Raw genomic sequence first — 18,452 nt, 5'->3', positions numbered from 1 at the left:
CTTAATTGTAATATGGAAGCCATCTGTACCTGCAAAAAAGTCAAGCTTTTACACATTTACAACAAAGCTTACGTTCCGATCGCAAACATACGCTTTCATAAAACGCTTAGTTATGGGTTTTTTGTCGATCAGCGAAAGCATCTTGAGTGCAACGCGTGACATCTCCGTAGAATTTATGTGTCACAACATGACGTTGGGTTGCGTACGACATGAATCACCGCGCTGCAGTTGATGTAAAACTCACCATTGAATCCATTAGCATGGTTTCATTACTCCGATTCCTGCTGCCGACTGCTCGTGCGTCATATATGGGACTCTGAAGACGGTTCGCGCGCCATGCTACGAACCCAGCAACCCGAATTCGATTTCCGCTCACGGCCAACACCAGTGACGATTATCTGAACCGGTCCTGAGCCTCCCCTAGATAGACTCAGCCTCAAAAGAGTACCTGGTAAAGTGTAAACATCGCCACACGGGAGACAAAGGCGACCGAGCGTGATGCTGGCCACCCACCGCCTCGTGTGCCATGCCGGCCTTCATAGGTGCTACTCGCTAACAGCACTTGCCCCAACAGCCTGTTTAGGCTATGGGGGGGGGGGGGGGGGGGGTTACAGTGAGGGAAAAAAAGTATTTGATCCCCTGCTGATTTTGTACGTTTGCCCACTGACAAAGAAATGATCAGTCTATAATTTTAATGGTAGGTTTATTTGAACAGTGAGTGACAGAATAACAACAAAATCCAGAAAAACGCATGTCAAAAATTTATAAATTGATTTGCATTTTAATTAGGGAAATAAGTATTTGACCCCTCTGCAAAACATGACTTAGTACTTGGTGGCAAAACCCTTGTTGGCAATCACAGAGGTCAGACGTTTCTTGTAGTTGGCCACCAGGTTTGCACACATCTCAGGAGGGATTTTGTCCCACTCCTCTTTGCAGATCTTCTCCAAGTCATTAAGGTTTCGAGGCTGACGTTTGGCAACTCGAACCTTCAGCTCCCTCCACAGATTTTCTATGGGATTAAGGTCTGGAGACTGGCTAGGCCACTCCAGGACCTTCATGTGCTTCTTCTTGAGCAACTCCTTTGTTGCCTTGGCCGTGTGTTTTGGGTCATTGTCATGCTGGAATACCCATCCACGACCCATTTTCAATGTCCTGGCTGAGGGAAGGAGGTTCTCACCCAAGATTTGACGGTACATGGCCCCGTCCATCGTCCCTTTGATGCGGTGAAGTTGTCCTGTCCCATTAGCAGAAAAACACCCCCAAAGCATAATGTCCCCACCTTCATGTTTGAGGGTGGGAATGGTGTTCTTAAAGTCATAGGCAACATTCCTCTTCCTCCAAACACGGCGAGTTGAGATGCCAAAGAGCTCCATTTTGGTCTCATCTTACCACAACACTTTCACCCAGTTGTCCTCTGAATCATTCAGATGTTCATTGGCAAACTTCAGACGGGCAGGGGGACCTTGCGGGCACTGCAGGATTTCAATCCTGCACGGCGTAGTGTTACCAATTGTTTTCTTGGTGACTATGGTCCCAGCTGCCTTGAGATCAGACAAGATCCTCCCGTGTTTTTCTGGGCTGATTCCTCACCGTTCTCATGATCATTGCAACTCCACGAGGTGAGATCTTGCATGGAGCCCCAGGCCGAGGGAGATTGACAGTTATTTTGTGTTTCTTACATTTGCGAATAATCGCACCAACTGTTGTCACCTTCTCACCAAGCTGCTTGCCAATGGTCTTGTAGCCCATTCCAGCCTTGTATAGGTCTACAATCTTGTCCCTGACATGCATGCTTGGAGAGCTCTTTGGTCTTGGCCATGGTGAAGAGTTTGGAATCTGATTGATTGCTTCTGTGGACAGGTGTCTTTTTTACAGGTAACAAGCTGAGATTAGGAGCACTCCCTTTAAGAGTGTGCTCCTAATCCCAGCTCATTATCTGTATAAAAGACACCTGGGAGCCAGAAATCTTTCTGATTGAGAGGGGGTCAAATACGTATTTCCCTCATTAAAATGCAAATCAATTTATAACATTTTTGACATGCGTTTTTCTGGATTTTGTTGTTGTTATTCTGTCTCTCACTGTTCAAATAAACCTACCATTAAAATTATAGACTGATCATTTCTTTGTCAGTGGGCAAACGTACAAAATTATCAGCCTGCGGGCTGTGGACCTCCTGGTGGTGGCCTGCTCTCAAGTGTGTCTCGGGTGATGTGTGGTGGTGGTCTGGTCTCAGTTTGTCTCTAGGCTGATGTGTGGTGGTGACCTGGTCTCAGTGTGTCTAGGGTGATGTGTGGTGGTGACCTGGTCTCAGTGTGTCTCTAGGGTGATGTGTGGTGGTGGCCTGGTCTCAAGTGTGTCTAGGGTGATGTGTGGTAGTGGCCTGGTCTCAGTGTGTCTCTAGGGTGATGTGTGGTGGTAGTCTGGTCTCAAGTGTGTCTAGGGTGATGTGTGGTGGTAGTCTGGTCTCAGTGTGTCTCTAGGGTGATGTGTGGTGGTGGCCTGGTCCCAGTGTGTCTCTAGGATGAAGAGTGGTGGTAGTCTGGTCTCAGTGTCTCTAGGGTGATGTGTGGTGGTGACCTGCTCTCAAGTGTGTCTCGGGTGATGTGTGGTGGTGGCCTGGTCTCAGTGTGTCTCTAGGGTGATGTGTGGTGGTAGTCTGGTCTCAGTGTGTCTCTAGGGTGATGTGTGGTGGTGACCTGCTCTCAAGTGCGTCTCGGGTGATGTGTGGTGGTGGCCTGGTCTCAAGTGTGTCTATGGTGATGTGTGGTGGTGGTCTGGTTTCAGTGTGTCTCTAGGGTGATGTGTGGTGGTGACCTGGTCTCAGTGTGTCTTTAGGGTGATGTGTGGTGGTGACCTGGTCTCAAGTGTGTCTAGGGTGATGTGTGGAGGTGGCCTGGTCTCAGTGTCTCTAGGGTGATGTGTGGTGGTGACCTGCTCTCAAGTGCGTCTCGGGTGATGTGTGGTGGTGGCCTGGTCTCAAGTGTGTCTAGGGTGATGTGTGGTGGTGGTCTGGTCTCAGTGTGTCTCTAGGGTGATGTGTGGTGGTGGCCTGGTCTCAAGTGTGTCTCTAGGGTGATGTGTGGTGGTGGCCTGGTCTCAAGTGTCTCGGGTGATGTGGTGGTGGCCAGGTCTCAGTGTCTCTGGGGTGATGCATGGGGTCATGATTAGTGCACGAGCACAATGTCAAGCTTGAAGCCCACTGAGGTGAAGGAGGGACGCTCACGTGGCCTACCGACTCGTCTCCGTTGCCCGTCATTGCTAAAGACCGTGACGACGATCGCACACGGTCAGCCGTTGTGCGCCAAAGTCAACAGCCGAACGTGTTTTAGGAGAGCTCCACGAGTGGTTGCAAACCTCTTGGCACTGAGGAATCCTCAAAGCCGCTAGCAAGAGGTAAAGGACGTCACCGTAGTAATGCAACATAATTCAGGGTGCGCAGCGCACGACTACAATCTCCACAACACCTGCAAGTCCCGACTGGGAACGGCCGCTCTACATGAAGGCTACCCGTGTCTCTCTTGCGGATACGGGATACATCTGCTATAGCTTTTAGAGGCATTTGAACGTAGGCAGGGCAAGCACTGAACTGTATAATAGTCTCTTTCTTCCGCCTGATGACGATTGCTTGGGTTGCGATCGAAACGTCGTGATCTATCAACTTTTCTATCTACGTGACTTTACCGAAAGAACCAAAGAGCATGGATTCCTGCAGTCACGAAAGCTTCACTTGTGTGAGTGGGGTATTTAAAATTGTATCTCGGATATGGATAAGCTCCTTAACTTATTAGACCTCTTTTCAACTGTACATCCGAGCTGAGCCGGGGCCGTGCCAAGTTATCCTAGCATGGCACGGGAGGCACTTGGTCACTTTTCCACTGTATGTACTGTATGGTGAACTTATTTGGCACCGTACATAGCCAACAATGCAAAATCAGAGGTGAGGGGGAAGGACAATAAACTAAACACAAACAGCAGTTCTAAAGAAATGAGCTTTCAATCTAGATCATTTTAAAGTGCATAGCTCCAGTGGCTTCCTATTATCGGAAGAGCGTTCCAGACAGCCGCAGAAGCTTATCTAGCAGCTTTGCGATGCGGTGACTTGTCTTTGTTCGATGGCCGGCCAAAAGTCGCCGCTGCGAGGATGACCGGAGCTCGCGTGAACCCGTGGACATGCCGTGCCGTTAAACGCCGCACGCACTGAAAGTTTAGATGCACGTCGATTTAAACGGGGTGATGCTGTTTCGTCGTTGTATTAACCAATGTAACACACAATCAATGCATCATTAACCCCATACCGGGCCCTGCTTGGCCCCGAGCCACAACGAGATATCACATGAAGCCAGCGTATCGTGAGATGGTTCTGGCTCTGTATGGGAAACACAGTGAGGGCCCTGCTCTGGCTCGGCTCAAAAGTGCCACAGCGGGAACGGGGTACAAGAGGTCTACGAATGTAACTGTGGCTTCCACACAGCCATTCAGGATGTCTTGCTGTACCTCCAGGAAAATGTAATCGCTTGTTCACTCATAACATTTGAGAAATATCGCTTTTATAATGAAGCACACGACAGACGAAAACAACCACGTTGGATGAGAGCACATGCTAAAGAACACATATGGACAATATTTAACACAATGGATACCTTGACAAATTGGGTCTTCAAGATTCAGACTTGGGGGACTTCGGATTCAGTGTAAACGGTCAATAGATTAAATTGGATAGGATAAGGCAACCAACTGAGAATTCTAACATGGGCTGTAGAATCAACGGTGGTTGGGCTGTCCGGATGCTTCGTGATTACAAACTAAGCCACACATGAGCATTGCACACGTAATGCAGTGTCCTGTGTTCCAAAGTATCATTTGGGTTCTTTTGTAGATTGTAATATTCTGGATTTAGAACATTAAATTGTAAATTAATAAATCTGTGGATTATATTTATCAATGCCATGAATATTTCGTGAAATTTGTAGACAGAATGACAGAGGATGAACACATAAGCACCTAACCCATAGCCACCGGATTAGATTGGAGAGAGCATTCCCATTATTTTCCAGCTTTAATAGCATTTCCCTAGCCCACAAAGCACTTCACCTGGTTCAGAAGATTGCTCACTTAAATATTTAATGATTAGGCGTGTTGTACACTGCCAACTATTTCTCAGCAATCTGTAACAATTGTACTGGCAAGAATAGCAAAACATTTTTTAAAGCATTTCAGCAACACAGATAACCTTTCCTTATTTTCAGCAACGCTGAGTGGGTCTGTACAGAGCGTGGATCACCCCTGGTGAGGAGCTGCAGGTTACTGCCAAACATCCCAACACTCTGAGAAAACAGACCGTCTGCATTTGCAGAAGGCAGTCCATTTCTCTGCTAGAAGATGCAGTTTGTGCGTGAACTGGAAGTCACTCGGGACGCCTGAATTGAGGAATAAGGGTGCAGAATAGTTAGACGTGCGACTCGCTGCACCCATTTAAGATCTCTTGCCAATCACAAGCATGATTGAGGATTCCATTCAGACTCGTGTCAACGTGGGCGAGTGAGGTGACCTCTGCACGGGCTGCGATCTACATCTTCCGTACAAATGCTTTCTTGGGGCGCCCCGGTGGCAAGATGTTAACGCCCTCGCCTGGTATGCAGGAGGTTGTTAGTTCGATCCCGTCCCTGAAGCCAGTATATGTGGAGTTTGCATGTCGCTCTCCCCGTGGTCGCGTGGATTTTACTCCGGCTCCTCCGGCTTTTCCCTCCACGTTTAGAATCGACATGCATTTAAGAGTATTTGGCTGATATAAATGTACACATGTTGATAAGCCACTTTGTTCAGCTGTCATTTGTGGCCAGGTCACTTCTGAAAAAGAGCTACATAGATCACTGGGCATCACCTGGTAAAATAAAACAAAAATAGCCTCACAGCCCGAGGAACCGTTGGGGGAGGGGGTACACGGGGGCCCCTCCGGCCGCAACCGTGCATCTTGGCCGAGTCACCAGGAGCGTCGATCGGCCTCAGCCTTGCAGCAGCTTCTCGGGCTGGGAGATGGCGCTGTAGAGCGTGTAGCCGAGCTCGTCCACCTCGTCCTCCGAGAGTGGCGCCAGCAGGTTGAGCGCAGGGCAGAAGGCGGCGGGGAGGGAGCCGCGCTCCAGCCGCTCCACGAGCTCTCGCAGCAACTCCAAAAAGCGCTCGGCCAGCGCGTCCTCGGCCCAGTCGACAGCGCCGGCATCGCACGCGTGCAGGATCAACGAGCGCAGGTGCTCGGAGCGCAGCCGCTCCAGCCCCGGGTGCGTGCGGCACACGGCCTTGAGCAGCTTGAGGCAGAGCAGGCGGGAGCCCGAGTCCCGGGCATCCAGCTCGCGCAGCCGCTCCGTCTCGACGGCGCGGAAGCTCTGGCGCCAGAGCGTCTCTGCGTGCCGCCCCCCGGCGCCGCCGGCGTCCCCGGGCCGCGCTACCAGCGTGCAGCTCGCCAACGTGACGCGCAGGAGCACGTCCACGCGCAGGCGGCGCTCCCCCACGCCGTCCGGTGCCCCGTCACCCTCGCCGTCGTCCTCCCCTTCCCGGTACGTTACCTCCAGCGCCAGCCCGTCGGCCGGCGCGCACGGGCGCACGCGATACCCGAGCGCGGCGCCGATGGCCGGCCAGTTGACGCTGTCGGCGACGATGCGGCGCAGCGCCTCTGCGATGGCGACCGGGGAGAGGTACGCGCCCACGAGCCAGCGGTCCCAGACGCTCAAGCCGCGTGGGAAGTACTCGGCGTTGTCGCGACGCAGCAGCCAGCACCCTGGCGCCGCCATGATGGTCTCCTCTCCCGGCACCGCCGTCCACAGCCGCTCCTCGAGCAGCAGCGGCAGGGCGAGAGCGACGCGGTCGGGAGCCACCACCGCCAGGTCCTCGCACAGCCCCCCGCACAGGCTCATGTCGTCCAGCGGCAGCTCCGAGTGCCGCGCGCGCAGGAACTCGCGCAGCTCCGAGCAGATCTCCAGCGCCACATGCTTGGCCGCCGCCACCTGGGACGGCGCCACCAGCACGCGGCGCCGGTAGAAGGAAAGTAAATGCCGCTGCAGCGGGGCGCGGCGCGGGTCCGGAGCCGGCACGGCTCGTCCAACGTGAAGCCCGGCGCCCAGAGCCAGGCTGTTGGCCGAGGAGCCTGAGGAGACGCGGCACAAGCGTGGGGCCGGTGAGCACGAGGATGGCGGACAGAGCGAGTGCGGCAATGGTGGGGGGGGGGGGGAAATGCAGCACCGTTTGGGGTGTAGGAAGCGCCCAAAAGACGTGACCGCATCTGTAGACGCTGGACACCCGTGGAATGTGCATCATGAGGACACGGGCAATCAGGGAAGATTAAGGTAAGCCCTCGCTTAACGCGCGGTGTTCACACAAAGTGCTTTCGAGAGAATGCGGTTCTTCCATGTGGGAACATTTCTCACACAACACGAAACACTCACCATGATAACACGGTTTCTGAGTGTATGGTTTCTGAGTGGTTGACAACTACTTTCTTAAACTGCGCAGCTGTGCGATACATTGACAAAGTACGCGGAATTATAGAGTAACGTGGCGGCGTACACTCAAGTTATTTGTCCCGCTATCGCACTGTGTGTGCGGAGTACATCATATCTCGCTAAACCTTATCATTGAATTATTTATGGGGAAATGTTTTTGCTTAACGGATTTTTCACTTAATGCGGCACGTTTCGAGGACTGGCTGCATTTCACATGTCAATAAGTCGGGGGCCAGAACCGAATCACAAATCACAGTGAGAGCCGAGTCGTGAACGCCAGTCAACTACCCCCCCCCCCGGCCCGAGCGTCGTACTTTTGAGCTGTTCGTCGTCGAGGACGGCCGCGTCACCCGCCAGGCCCTGGGGCAGGCTCTGCAGCGAGCGGCTCACAGTGGAGCGCATGTCGTGCGACAGCAGGCGTGGTGATGCCCCCACCCAGCTCGGCTCCTCCCAGCTGCTCAGCCCAGCGATGCCCACGTCCTCGGGCTTGCGCGTGGGGCTGACAGGGGCGCTGACGGCGCGGTCGTATGCCTGCGCACAGGCCCAGTCGTGCCGAGGTTAGTTGATCTCGTCAAGAAGCGTAAACCGTCACGCATACTCCGGTCATCCTCGCAGTGGCTTTTGGCTGGCCATCTAACAAAGATGGTCACTGCATCGCGCACTTTCGGATGCGCTTCTGTGGTCGTCTGGAACGCTCTTCCTTTCTATATTAGGAAGCCACTGGAGCAATGCATTTTTAAATCTAAATTGAAAACTAATTTCTTTAGAACTGCTTTTTGTGCTTAGTTTGTTGTCCTTCTGCCCGCACCTCTGATTAGCATGGTGGGCTACGTACGGTGCGATGGAGGTTCAACATACAGACATAAATAGATGGTGTTTATTTGCATCATCTTCAGGCTCAGGGGTGCTCTAGAGATTGTTTGGTCCCATCGACATGGCGTGGAGTGGCACTGAAAGATGACAGAAGAGAAGCGCTTCTGAAGTCGCTGCAATCGCGTCACTCGACCAATGCCAGAAGGTAACCCTGGAGGTAAAAGTAGTGAGGCAGTCTTATAGGTTAGATACCGATATTAATTGCAAGCCAAAGGGACCTTGGAATTGGAATCACTCGGTCATACTTTAGTCCACTGACGATTAGCCTGGCAGTGGCACCGCATCGTCGTTTGAAGAGTCGGGACTTGGAAGGCTGCACGAGAGTTGTAGTAGAATAGACGAGAGATCGTGTGCAATGCACGGTCCCTGGTTAACAAGTTGTATGATGTACGGGCTAGGATCGAATTCCAACGAGAGACACGGGACTGCAAAGTTCTGTGTTTCAAGGAAAGCTGGCCGAATAGAAACATCACGGACGCAGCCATCGGGCTAACAGGCTTTTCTCCTTTTCGCCACAATCGGACTTTGAACAGTGGGAAAATAAAAGGTGGCAGGTTGTATGTGATGATCAACGCATCTTGAGTGTAACGTGAGTAGTGTCTCCATCAAAACGTCTTTGTGTTCACCAGATGTAGAGTTTGTGATCCTATCATGCCGCCCTCATTACCTCCGAGAGACTTTCATGCGATTGTTTTAGTCGCTCTGTCTGCCCATCCGAGCGCCAACACCACGCCGGCTATGGACGTATTACACAAAACACTCTCTGCACTGGAAACCAAACATCCGGATGCTGCTGTGATTGTAATTGGGGACTTTAACAGAGCAAACCTTAGGAGTATACTCCCAAAGTGTTACCAACATGTGAAATGCAACTCCAGAGGAGACGTCATCTGGGATCACTGTTATTGAATGCTGAAAGATGCCTACAAGGTGTTCCCCCGCCCACCGCTCAGGAAGTCCGACTACAATGTCATCTTGCTGCTGCCAAAGTACCGCCCTTTCTTAAAAAGACAGGCTCCCACTGCAAGAGTAGTCCAATGCTGGTCAGAAGAAGTAGAGGACAGTCTCACAGATGGCCTGGAGGATACAGACTAGGATATGTTTAGGGATGCGGCCAACAACAAAGTGGAGGAATGTGCATCGACAGTGCTAGGTCATATCAAGTTCTGCATGTATGTTGCGATGCCAACCAAGACTGTCCGTTCTTACATAAATGACAACCCCTGGGTTACAAACGCAGCAGTCAAAGCAGCACTGAAGGACCAACACAAAGCATGCAAATCCAGAAAGCCCACTGAAATTAGGAGGACCAAATACACGGTCCGAAAAGCCATCAAGGCGGGCAAGAGACAATACAGGGACAAGTTGGAGGCCCTGTACCACGACTCCAACTCTAGGAGCCTGTGGCGCGGATTACGGTCCATCAAAAACTACAAAGGAACAATAAGCTGCGAGGCAATCAACAATGCCTCCTTCCCTGACCAGCTCAACACCTTCTACGAACGGTTTGAGGCAAACAAGGCTATCCCTGCACCCCCAGCTCCACAGTCCCCCCGGTATCCCCCTACGTCTCCCACCTCCATCTGCCCCCCATTGCACCGACCACAGCTCTCCTGCAGGCGTCCTTAGGCTCAACAGAGTCGAGGTGACAAAGATCCTCCGGCAGGTTGGCACACAAAAGTCAGCTGGCACAGACGGGATACAGGGGCGTGTCCTCAGGGCATGCACATCCCAGCTGGCCCCTGTGTTAAAAGACATCTTCAACCTTTCCCTCCCCCGGGCTGTCGTTCCAACATGCCTCAAGATGTCTATCATTCCGGTCTCCAAAAAGGCCAAAATTACGTGCCTTAATAGCTACAGATTCGTAGCACTAACCCCCAACATCATGAAGTGATTCGAGAAGGCAATCAAGAAACACATCTGCTCCAAATACACTGGATCCCCTGAAGTTTACGTATTGTACAAACAGGTCCACGGACAACACTATTTCTATCTAGATTTGAAGATGAATGGGTACTCGGACCGCATTATACGCAAAGCTGTTGCTCCAACTATGGAGAAACAACCCCCTGAGATGCCGATCAAAACCATCACGTTACCATACATAGCAGGTGTTACCAAAAAGATTTCCAAAATCTCAAAAAACACAAGATCCAGGTCCGATTCAATACAGTACACAAAATCCGTGATCTAATCCCATCTGTAAAGGATGTCATTCCTGACATGCAATATCCTGGAGTCTACAAACTAAGTTGCACCTGTGGTGGCTGTTACATTGGGTAAACAAAACGACATATCTCGGACCATGTTCGCGAACACAAGGCAGATCTGAAACACGGCAGAACCAATACCTCTGCCGTGGCTGACCATTGTTATAACACTGTGGGCTTGCATGATATTGCTTTTCCGAAACCAACGTACTCTGCAAACCTTCGGGCTACTATCAAAGGTTTGTTCATGAAGCCATCCAGATATATAAACATAACTTCAACCGAGAAGATGGATACAAATTGAGCAATCATTGGAAGGATGTTATTAACCAGGTAAAACCCTAACTGCTTTATATTGGTTGTCGTCTATCATATCTGCCGGGTACTACTACACCACGCAGCGCTCGCCCTCCCCCACACCCCCACCCCTCCCCCCTTGCGCCTCCCCCTTTCTTACCTATATAACCTCTTACCACGGCAACTCTCTCCCCCACTTCAGCAAAAAAAAATATTGCTGTGGTTTTCCCACCTGATGATGATTGCTTGTGTTGCAATCGAATCGTCGTGATTTATTTTATACCTACGTGACTTTACCGAAAGAACCAAAGAGTAACGCTATTTCTATTACATAAGGCACTGCCCCACCTCGAGGTGAAGGAGGGTAACAATGTGAGAATGCTGTTTATCGATTAAAGCTCCCCATTCAATACCATAGTGCCCTCCATCCTAATCTCCAAACTGGAGGCCTTGGGTGTGAACGCCACCCTCTGCAGTTGGGTCCTGGACTTCCTAACGGGAAGACCAGAGTCGGTAAAGGTGGGCAATAACGTCTCATCTTACTGGACCATTAACATAGGTGCCCCCCAAGAATGTGTGCTTAGCCCCCTCCTGTACTCGATCTACACAATCGACTGTACAGCCAGGTACAACAGCTCCAACGCTATCAAGTTCTCCAATGACACGACAGTGGTGGGTCTGATCACCAACAATACCGCGGCTTACGTGGATGAGGTGATGGCTCTCTCGACGTAGTTTCAAGGGAACAACTTTGAGCTTAATGTCGGCAAAACTAACGGGGCCTCAGTGGAGCGGGTCAACAGCTTCAGGTTCCTCAGAGTTCACATCTCAGAGGCCCTGAAATGGTCCCGGCACGTGGATACACTGGTGAAGAAGTCCCAGCAGCGACTTTATAACCTCAGAAGGCTGAGGAAATTTGGCATGCCCGCACATGTTCTCAAGAACTTTTACAGGTGCACCATTGAGAGCATCTTGACTGGCCGCATCACCACCTGGTACGGTAACTGCACCGAACGGGACCGGCAGAGGCTTCGGATGGTGATGCGGTCTGCCCAGCGGATCACAGGTGGCGTGCTGCCCACCCTGAGAGATCTATACACCAAGAGGTGCATCATGAAGGCCCAAAAGATCATCGCAAATTCAAGCCAGCCAGGCCATGGCCTTTTCATCAAGAAACAATGCAAGAGGAAGCCCGGCTCCATCAGCATTGCGGCTACCACCAACCGCCTCAGCGGCAGCTTCTATCCCCAGGCAATCCGGATGCTGAGCTGAGCAGAGCCCCACGCAATATCTGCCCAAGCCCCACCAACCCTGATTTGGCTACCCCCTACCGCCATTCACACTCTCTTCTCCCCCCCCCGACTGCACTAGACAGTAACCAAACAAGAACATCTAGCTCACCCGCAGGGAACCCTATTTTTGTTATGCACATGTCACTTTATCATCTGCACAGCTATTTTACTTGTTTTTTAATAAACGTTTTCTATCTTTCTAGATTTTAAGTTTTCGTGACTGCAAGGATCCATACTCTTTGGTTCTTTCGGTAAAGTCACGTAGGTGAAAATAAAACAAAATAAAAAATAATATATCACGACGTTTCGATCGCAACACAAGCGGTCGTCCTCGGGCAGTGGAACTGCTGGGGTTCAGCAGTTCCACTGCTGGATAATTTTTTTCCACCCGAGGACGACCGCTTGTGTTGCGATCGAAACGTTGTGATATATTTTATTTTTCTACCTACGTGACTTTACCGAAAGAGCCAAAGAGTAACGTTTTATATATTTTACAATATTGTTGCTGCTGTTTACATTGTTGTTGTTAATTTGCACAAGCTGAGAGAGCAACACGTCAACCCTGCTTTATCGGAGGTGTGGGGGAAGGACAGCAAACTAAACACAAAAAGCGCTGCGCTGGGAAATCGGCGACACCAGTTCGATTCCTGCTCACGGCTAACATCAGTGACGATTACCTGAACCGGTCCTGGGCCTTCCCTAGTCGACTCAGCCTCAAATGGGTACCTGGTGCGCTGTGTAAACATCGACACTGGGGAGACAAAGGCAAGTCGGGAGTGGATCTCGCCACCCTTCCCCTCGTGTGCCGCTGTGCCGGCTTCCATCGGCGCTGCTACTCGCTAACGGCACACTTGCCCCAGCAGTCCGTTCAGGCTGTACGGGGGGCGGTGATCTTTTGTCTTTGTTTTGTACGTGCGAGCGCGTCCACGTTTGTGCGTCCGGACCCGCTTCACGGCAAGGGTGGCGATGCCCAGCATGGCGGCGCCGCCCACGCCCAGCACGAGCCGCGCGTTGGAGAGCACGAAGTCGATGGCGTGGCCGATGCCTCGGTCTCCCCTGTTGCCGGGGGCCCCGCGGCCCGCTCCCGTTGGGCCCAGAGAGCCGTCCCCAAAGCCCGCCATCGCACTGCCCTGCACACACAACAACCCAGAGACAAAGATAGATCGCCTGTGACAGGCTGTTGGGGCAAGTACCGTGAGCGAGTTGCACCTCGGAAGGCCGGCACGGCACACGAGAGGGGTGGGTGGCCAACACCACGCCAGGCCGCCTTCGTCTCGCGAGCGGTGATGTTTAAACACAATTAAAAATGACTTTTTTTGCGATTCTGAAAAGTTTTAAATACTCCATTTGACAGCAGCGTAGACATGAGTGGAGAAAGATTAGTCGACTGAAAAGTCCCGCACTGCAGAGTCGTGCATTTCAATTGTGAAAATCAAATCACAACGAATGTGCGATTGACCCCGGCTGTCCCAGCGGTGTATTTACATTGTAACACGAGGAGCCTGTTCTCGTTAGAGGGAGGCTGCGTGTCGATCGATTTAACAAGACTGACGCGTACCTGAGATGCACGGAACAGCGCCACTACACGAAGCGGTGAGAATGAATTCGGGCGCAGTCCGAGTGAATTACGAGTTTAAAAATAACCACGGCAATGGGAGGCACAGACTTAAAACACCCCCCCCCCTCACCAATCATTTACAGAAACAAGGCCGCAATGTTTTTCACAAATCTCAGTTATCAGAAGCAAAGAGAATTGCGTCTCGTCATCATCGTTAGCGTGGGTCACGTCTCGTGGTCCATGATCCCTGTGCTCGTGCCCCTGGCTCCCATCTCCTGCCCCTTGATCTCTGGTCCCATCTCCTGGACTCGTCTTCTGACTTCTGATCATTGGTCTATGTCCCCGATCCCTCATCTCCTGGACTCATCTCCCGGTCTCTCTGGTCCCTGGCCGCTCGGGAGGGGCGGGGGAACGCGACGGGACGAGGCGTCGCCTTAGACCACGGCGTCAACGTCGTGTGCCAAGACAAACATCGCCCCCGTAGGGTATTGACAAACTGTTGGGGCCAGTGCTGTTAGCGAGCACTTATGAAGGTCAACACGGCCAGCACCACGTCCGGGCCGCCTTTGTCTCCCCCGTGCCGATGATGTTTACACACCGCACCAGGTACTCATCTGAGGCCGAGTAGACCTAGGCGAGGCCCCGGACCGGTTCAGTTACTCGTCACTGGCGGTCACCGCGAGCGGGAATCGAACTCGGGACGCCGGGTTCGTAGCGTAGCGCGCTAACCACTGAGCCACCGCTCCCCAGGCACGCACGCACCGTGAGGCTGCCCGCGACGGGCACCGTTGGTTCTGAGGCGAGGGAAGCGCAAAGGAAAAGCGAGGAGGGGAGCGAGGAGGGGAGCGGGGAGGAAGGAGAGGAGCTCGAGGCGACTCCCCGCGTCTCCCGCCAGCGGCCTTCCCACACGGGGCGCACACCGGAAGCGGCGCCACGGCCGGAAGAGGCGTCATATCGGTATCCCGATCGGAAGTGGCGTCATCGGCATATATTTTTTTAAAAGAAATAATAGTAAACATATTTTTAACACATTCGTGAATAAAACCGCGGCATCGCGAAAGGAACTGTGTAGTAGTCGACGTGTCGGGCAATGGGCCCTTCTCCACGGTACGGAGAGGCCGAAGATACATTGTAAATAGGAAGTGACGTCATAATAACATGTAACCTAAGGGGGTTACATGTTGAATGGGGAATGGACGAGGGGTGGGAAGGGGGTCCTGGCCACGTGACCTGAAGGTTACAATACATGGATAATACTTACTGATGTTTATCATACTCTTTGGTTCTTTCGGTAAAGTCACGTAGGTATAAAATAAAATATACCTACGTGACTTTACCGAAAGAACCAGAGTATGGATTCCTGCAATCACGAAAGCTTCAAATCAAGATGTTTATCATGTTATTTTTTTTTTAAATCATGAAAAGTGTTTACCACCTGTATTGTTATGCGCGCTATTACCGATACCCCAATGTGAAGCCCCTTGTATATTGCTAATCGGAAAGAAATTTCGCTGGCGAGAACGCATCCCCATGTATGCAATGGTATCACGACCCCAGTTAGTGCTCACTCTTCGAGCAACGCATCTTGAGCGCGCTAAGCGAGGCCTGCCTCTATTTTGTTTCACCAGGCGAGAGGCCTCAAAACACGATGCGGGATGAGTCTCATTTGCAAAAGTCACCTGGGTCAGCCAAATTACAAAAGAAAAACAAATAAAATATCGCACAATCCCGCAATGGAAAAAACGGTGTCCTGGGAGAAATATAGACGATTGCAGCAACAAAAATCAACTCAAGCGTTAAATAATAACACATCTCCTGGAGTCGAAGACCGGGGAGCCGTCTGATTGTTAACAATTCCCAGATTTCGTACGCAGTTTGGATCAAAAGCATTCAATGTAGATGCTGGCCCAAGGTGTTTGCTATCTCTGCCTATCGTTGTATGTGTTGTTTGTTGTTGTAACCTTCTGACCCGCCCCTACTGGACATCTGTGAAAAAGAGTTGCATAGCTCATCGGATTTCTCCAGTATATATATTCTGATTATGTCCTCATTTAAAAATGACTATTAAAATCACTCAAGTTTAAGTGTGCATGTAATTGTAAAACATACCGTAAATGCTTTTAAATCACTTCGTTTTTCTCAATAAATATAATTATGGAAAGCTTTGATGTCTGTCGACCGAGTCTTAGCTCAATGGACTTCACTCAGTGGGCAATAAACGCGTGTAATTGTGATGTTTGGCATCGAAGACTATTGACCCCAGCGGTGCAGAGGGCTGCGGGGCACACACCACGTAGCACATTCCCGACGTACACATCTTCCTGTGTGCAGCTCGTCAAGTTCTCCCCTTGTTCTGCACGGCTTTCCTCCGGGCTCTCCAACATCCACGGCCGGTGTGGCGGGTGGATGAGCACGTGGGAGCCGTGACGTCAGCACGCACCAAGGCCGGCTCAACGCTGCGGAACGCGGTGACGTCACGAGCGGTCACCAAACGTCGGGCGTGAGCCAGGCAGACAGGAACCCAGGCGGAAAGCACGTGGCTGCTTTTCAAACAACAGCAAAATACGAGAAATGCGTCTGATATTTCAGACTCATTGTCTCTTGAAGTATTGGCAAATCTGCAGAAGCACCATCAGTCACGTGCTGTATGTGTGTAGACCTTTCGCACCGTACGTAGCCAACAGCGCTGTTTGAGTTTAATTTATGTATTAAAGCTATCGCCATCCCTCACGGTTGTGCGATGCCACAATCTTGCAGATTAAGCGGATCGTATCACTCCATCCCATCCATCTTGCCATCCTCTCGGGAAGACGGGCAGGAGGAGAGAAGCAAATATACAGAGCCAGAAGTTGTGGTTCGCCACTTGGCTCCTCGGGCACCACAAGAGGGCAGTGGAGACCGGGTGGTGGCGAGCGGGGTCCGTGCCAGGCTGAAAACGAACGGAAGATTTTGGAGACGATCCGCCAATCGTGCGACTGTGGCCACGCCAAGTCAAGGTTATGCGCTCCTTTAATGGATGAGGAGCAAGGCCGTAATTATAATATATTGGGGGGGGGGGCACGCCCCCCCCCCCCCATATTGAAATATGCTCAAAATGTCCCCCCCAATATATTGCTATAAAAAATATATTTTTAAAAACTAATTGCTATGCTATATAAATAAAAAACAACAATTTGCTAAAACTTGGCCACAATATCTGGACTTGTCTTCATATAAATCAATGCATAGATTTGTTTATATTATGGTCGTACTTTATTAATCCCTAATCTCAAACATTACATACAATGAAACAATAAATGGTTAAAAAGTAAAAACAGAGCAATGTAATACAATACACTATTAGACATTATTGTAAAAAATAAAATAAAAAAGTCCATCCCATTGGTTAGTGAATTTTTTTATATTTTATGGCAGGAAATGAGTTTTCAAGTGTAGATATTTTTCTGGGTTGGGACCCCCAGACCCCCTGGAAGATTTGGTCTCCCCCAATGTTGACTTCATGGCTACGGCCTTGATGAGGAGTAATAGCAAAGCTACACGTATGCTTTCGCGACCAATATTATTCATAATAAAGGGGGTTTTTGGGGTTAGATCGCGCAAATATAAATGTGTCGTTAAACCCGCCAACACAGGAAGTCTTTACATCATTAGACCTCTTTTGCCAGTACCAAAATATAATAGGGTTTTTCCCCTTTTTTCTGGCAACAAAACTGAAACCTTTTTACAAGGATGTCTGCATTAACCACAATACCTGCAGTCAAAATGCAAACAAAAAACATACTATGATAATATATGATGCATTGTCCTTGAAACTGATTGGTCCACACCAAGGGGACGGCTTTCTCTTGAGCCTCGACTCAATTGGTGCTCGACCAATGACGCCAAAAGGCGTCATCTGGTCGAGCATATATTATCATAGTATGTTTTTTGTTTGCATTTTGACTGCAGGTTTTGTGGTTAATGCAGACATGAATCCTTGTAAAAAGGTTTCGGTTTTGTTGCCAGAAAAAAGGGGAAAACCCCAATTATTACAGGAAGTCTTCTTCACAATTTTGACAAATCGCCTGACGAAGCTGGTAGTTGTAATCACCAGAGAAACGTCGTACGTGAATTGTAAATGTTGTGGGCTTACTCTCCAACACGCCGGTGTACTTAAGTAGTAACTAATTTGCACGTTTTTTTTACGTGACAACCCTTACTAATCAGCTGTGTCGGGTGGTGGCGGGTTTCACGACGCAAACATGTACAGCAATGAAGCCAAAGAGAAATCGGAGCAAAAAACAACTGCGTTACTCGTGGTGTGGTCAGTGGGGTCACCTCCGAGCCACCAGGTCAACCAGCCGCTCGCCACGGGCACCCAGCACATTGTGGGCCCTTTGCTAAAACTACCATCAGAATGGTTCAATCTTGTTCTCGAGTCTGTCTTGAAAACTAACCTCTGTAAAGTGGCCTTTAGCCCCCTAGTCCTTACCCTGCAGGTTCTGTGTATTTCCTGGCTTTCTATACACGCCACACATCGGGCTCCGCTGAGAGAACACGCGTGAGAGAGAGCAAGATGAACACGTGAGTGAGAGGACACGTGTGTGTGAGAGAGCAAGATGAACACGTGAGTGAGAGAACACGTGTGTATGAGACAGAGAGCAAGATGAACACGTGAATGAGAGAACACGTGTGAGAGAGAGAGAGAGCAAGATGAAGACGTGAATGAGAGAACACGTGTGAGAG

General features: G+C 50.6%; 1 protein-coding gene across 2 annotated transcripts; it reads right to left on the bottom strand.

The window, feature by feature from the left end:
* Positions 1-689: 689 nt before the first annotated feature.
* Positions 690-16,475, bottom strand: MIEF2 (mitochondrial elongation factor 2). 2 transcript variants are annotated; one of them, XM_076069833.1, is made up of 4 exons: positions 16,018-16,475; positions 13,114-13,299; positions 7,812-8,028; positions 690-7,142 (listed from the first exon to the last, which is right to left on the bottom strand). In XM_076069833.1, exons 1-4 carry the CDS (start codon positions 16,042-16,044, stop codon positions 6,007-6,009), a joined length of 1,566 nt encoding a protein of 521 aa, XP_075925948.1. In that variant the 5' UTR covers positions 16,045-16,475; the 3' UTR covers positions 690-6,006. The 2 variants fall into 2 exon arrangements, with proteins under 2 accessions (XP_075925948.1, XP_032816854.2); XM_032960963.2 differs by lacking the exon at positions 16,018-16,475 and adding an exon at positions 14,490-14,877.
* Positions 16,476-18,452: the final 1,977 nt, after the last annotated feature.

The sequence above is a fragment of the Petromyzon marinus genome, chromosome 26, assembly GCF_048934315.1.
Source record: "Petromyzon marinus isolate PM22_M1 ecotype Great Lakes invasive population chromosome 26, UKy_Petmar_22M1.pri1.0, whole genome shotgun sequence".
NCBI classification, from domain to species: Eukaryota; Metazoa; Chordata; class Hyperoartia; order Petromyzontiformes; family Petromyzontidae; genus Petromyzon; species Petromyzon marinus.
The sequence above is the reverse complement of the archived record's forward strand: the minus strand, read 5'-3'. Positions and strand labels throughout refer to the sequence as shown.

Coding starts and splice junctions, on each gene's coding strand:
- MIEF2 (XM_076069833.1), bottom strand. CDS start 16,044: ATGTGTACGTCGGGAATGTGCTACGTG. Junction 13,300..16,017: donor CGTCGGGAATGTGCTACGTG/GTGTGTGCCCCG, acceptor TTGTGTGTGCAG/GGCAGTGCGATGGCGGGCTT. Junction 8,029..13,113: donor CCACCCTTGCCGTGAAGCGG/GTCCGGACGCAC, acceptor GCCTGTGCGCAG/GCATACGACCGCGCCGTCAG.